Raw genomic sequence first — 3813 nt, forward strand, 5'->3', positions numbered from 1 at the left:
CAAGCCCGAGGGGGGAAGATGCGGGTGCACAAGATCAACAATGTCAACAAGGCCCTGGACTTCATCGCCAGCAAGGGGGTCAAACTGGTCTCCATCGGGGCTGAAGGTGAGACCCAGTCCTGGGGGGGTGTCACCAGCCCCCCATGTCACCATTCCCCCCAGAGCCACCAGCCCCTTGGTGCCACCAGCCCCTTGGTGTCACCGTGGGGACCCGACCCAGATGAGGCTGGAAGGGGGATCAGACCCCACGTGGGACAGGGCTCCAGATCCCAGGTTTCTTTCCATCCTGGGAAGCTCCAGGCTCACCACGATGGAGCTCAGAGGCTGCTCCTGCTCCAGGGTCACCTGCTCCCTCTGGGAAGTTCTTGCTCAACGTGTTTGTTCTGGAGCCATCGGGGCTTTTTCAAGGCTCCTTCCAGCCTTGACCCCCCTCCTTGGCATCTGGATCCACCCCCATCCTGGGGGATCTTGGGGAGGGATTTTCTGGGATGTTTGGTGACAGAGCAAAGACCTGGACACCTGCTGCTCCCATTGGAGTCAACAAATCCCTCTGGAAAAGCCAAACATTCCATCTATTGCGTTTCCAGTCTCTCTTCCCACTTCTCCAAACCAGCCCCATCAGGTGTCCCCCTTAAAACCCCAAAATTCCTGCCATTCCTTAAGGATCTTGGATTTCCCACAACCATGGGCTGTCCAGCCCCAGTTCCAGCACCATCCCAGTTGGGCCCAGACCTGCCAAAACCAACCTGGGGAAAAAGAGCAGGAAAAGCCCTTTCTTTGGGCAGTGGGATGTGGTGTTTCCCACGGGGAAGTGGCTCCTGGAGCTCCAAGGTCTCTGTGCTCCCCTGGGAAGCGGGTTCCCCGGAGCCGGAACCGCTTGTTGGGATCGTTCCCCACCGAAGGAGCCCGAGGGCAGCCCCGGGGCTCTGGGGGTTGTGCTGGGTTGGCAGCAGCTCCTCTTGCAGATCCAGTTCTGGAAGAGGCTGGAAAAGGCCCCAGTTCCCTCCCAAGTTCCATCTTTGAAGTCCTGGTGGCTCCTGCCCGGCGGGAAGGGCGGCTCTTCCCGGCTCTGCCCAGTCCTTCCCGCCTCCGGAGCGTGTCCCGACCGGTGCCGCGGGAGGAGCTGGGGCCCCACGCCCTGTGGTCATTCCCGGGGGTGTCTTGGCTCAATCCCTTCAATATCCCTCCCAAAACAAGAGCTCCAGGGGGGAGGAATATCCCGGTTAGGTGTCCAAGGTGACGCTTTCCAGGACGTCCTTGGGAATCACAGAATCACAGAATGCTGGGGTTGGAAAGGAGCTCTGAAGGTCACTGAGTCCAACCTGCCAGAGCAGGACCAAAACCAGGGCAGGTCACTCAGAAAGGCATCCAGGTGGGTCTTGGAAGCCTCCAGAGCAGGAGCCTCCACAGCCTCTCTGGGCAGCCTGGCCCAGGGCTCTGCCACCCTCTCAGGACACAAGTTCTTCCTCATGTTGAGGTGGAACTTCCTGGGCTCCAGTTTGAATCCATTGCCCCTGGTCCTGTCCCAGGGCACAGGTGACAGGAGCTTGTCCTGCCTTCTTGCTGCCCTCATGTATTGACAGACATTCATTAGATCCCCCTCAGTCTTCTCCTCTCCAGACTGAACAGCCCCAGGTCTCTCAGCCTTTCCTCAGCAGGCCAGTGTTCCAGCCCCTCCATCATCCCTGCAGCCTCCCCTGGACTCTCTCCAGTCACTCCCTGTCCCTCTGGAACTGGGGAGCCCAGAACTGGACACAAGTCTCCAAGTGAGGTCTCACCAGGGCCGAGGGGGAGGAGAAACCTCCCTTGAGCTGCTGGACACGCTCCTCCTAATGCTCCCCAAGACACCACTGGCCTTCTTGGCCACAAGGGCACATTGTTGTGCCATGGAGAACTTGTTGTCCAAGGTCCTTCTCCACGGGGCTGCTTTCCAGCAGGTCACCTCCTATCCTGTCTTGGTCCCTGTTCCTCCCCAGGTGCAGGACTCTGCTGGTGTTGAACCTCCTCAGGTTCCTCCTTGCCCAGCTCTCTAGCCTGTCCAGGGGGGTGTTTGATGCTTCAGGGGGGGGTTGGTGGGGCTGTGTCCCATCCAGGTGGGACATGGTGGGACACAACAGGTCCCTCCAGGCCTGCTGAGGCAGAGCTGGGCAGTGACACCTCCATGTTGGGGAAGATTGGGAATGTTGGGATGTTTGCTCTGGGTCTGGAGCTCCTTGGGAACAAAAGCCATGGAACTGTGGGTGCATCATGAGCTTCTTCTGCCCTTCTGGAGCAGCAGGATGAGACACATTTGGGACCAGCCCAAATTCCTGCTCCCAGGAACCTCAGGCTTCCCCTGCTCCCAGCTCTGGATTCCCCTGGGAAATGGGAAGGGCAGGAGCTCAACTCAGGTTCTCCCCTTGCAGAGATCGTGGACGGCAACGCCAAGATGACTCTGGGTATGATCTGGACCATCATCCTCAGATTTGCCATCCAGGACATCTCGGTGGAAGGTGAGGGGATGGGATGGGTGGGAGCAGCTCCGGAGCAGCGATCCCATCCAGCTCCAGTCTCACTCCAGTCCCACTCCAGTCCTGCTGCAGTCCCCACTCTGGACCCTGCTCTGGTCTCACTCCAGTCCTGCTCTGGTTCCCACTCTGATCCCTGCTCTGGTCACCACTCCAGTCCCACTCTGATCCCACTCCAGCCCTACTCCAATCCCACTCTCATTCCCACAGAGACCTCTGCCAAGGAGGGGCTGCTGCTCTGGTGCCAGAGGAAAACTGCTCCCTACAAGAACGTCAACGTGCAGAACTTCCACATCAGGTAAAGCTCAGGGATCTGCTCCATCCCTGGGGCACAGGGGGTGCCCAGGGAGGGCACAGGAAGGGTTGTTGCTCCCTGGGAATTCCAGGCTCTGCAGGTTCCAGGGGAAACCTTTGGAATGGCTGGAAGGGGAAAGCAGAGCTTGGGGTGGGGGTTGAACTGTGGTGGCACCTGAAGGGTCCGTCCCTGCTCCAGGGGGATCCCAGGGCTGGAGGAGGAGGCACAATTTGTCCTGGTGGGTTTAGTGGATCTAGGGGGGGACTGGAGGGAGGGATCTGGGTGGATCCAGGCTGGGAACCAGGTGGATCCAGACTGGGATCTCTCCCACAGCTGGAAGGATGGCCTGGCCTTCAATGCCCTGATCCATCGGCACCGGCCGGAGCTGATCGAGTATGACAAGCTCAGAAAGGTGACACAGGGAGTGGCCTGTCCCCATCCCTGTCCCACTCCCCATCCCTGCTTCTTTTCTCCTCTGATATTCCAGTTTGGAGCTGGGGGGAGGGGAGTGGGACTGTTCCCCTGTGCCCCCTGTCCCCTTGTCCCCCTGTGCACCCTCCAGCCCCTCACCAGCTGCTCTGCCCCCAGGATGACCCGGTGACAAACCTGAACAACGCCTTCGAGGTGGCTGAGAAGTACCTGGACATCCCCAAGATGCTGGATGCAGAGGGTAAGATCTGCCAGGGCCAGAGGGAACCTTGGCCTGGATGGAAGGTCCACACCCTTGGACACCATGTCAGCCTCACTCCAAGCTTCTCCCTGCATCTCCAGCCCCTTTTGCTCCTGCATCTCCAGCCCCTTGTGCTCCTGCATCTCCAGCCCCTTGTGCTCCTGCATCTCCAGCCCCTTGTGCTCCTGCATCTCCAGCCCCTTGTGCTCCTGCATCTCCAGCCCCTTGTGCTCCTGCATCTCCAGCCCCTTGTGCTCCTGCATCTCCAGCCCCTTGTGCTCCTGCATCTCCAGCCCCTTGTGCTCCTGCATCTCCAGCCCCTTGTGCTCCTGCATCTCCAG

The 3813-nt window shown here is 59.7% G+C and overlaps 1 protein-coding gene across 1 annotated transcript in view; it reads left to right on the forward strand.

Annotated features, from left to right (window-relative positions):
* LOC104395873 (alpha-actinin-4-like) overlaps positions 1-3813 on the forward strand; it is a gene marked incomplete at both ends in the record, with an annotated part of 33059 nt that overhangs the window by 11620 nt on the left and 17626 nt on the right. Inside the window, 5 exon segments of the mRNA XM_010005623.1 lie at positions 5-106; positions 2406-2492; positions 2718-2805; positions 3136-3214; positions 3391-3472. Coding sequence (XP_010003925.1) covers positions 5-106; positions 2406-2492; positions 2718-2805; positions 3136-3214; positions 3391-3472 — 438 coding nt within the window.

This window comes from Chaetura pelagica, unplaced genomic scaffold (genome assembly GCF_000747805.2).
Source record: "Chaetura pelagica isolate M959 unplaced genomic scaffold, ChaPel_1.0 scaffold1481, whole genome shotgun sequence".
Lineage (NCBI taxonomy): Eukaryota > Metazoa > Chordata > Aves > Apodiformes > Apodidae > Chaetura > Chaetura pelagica.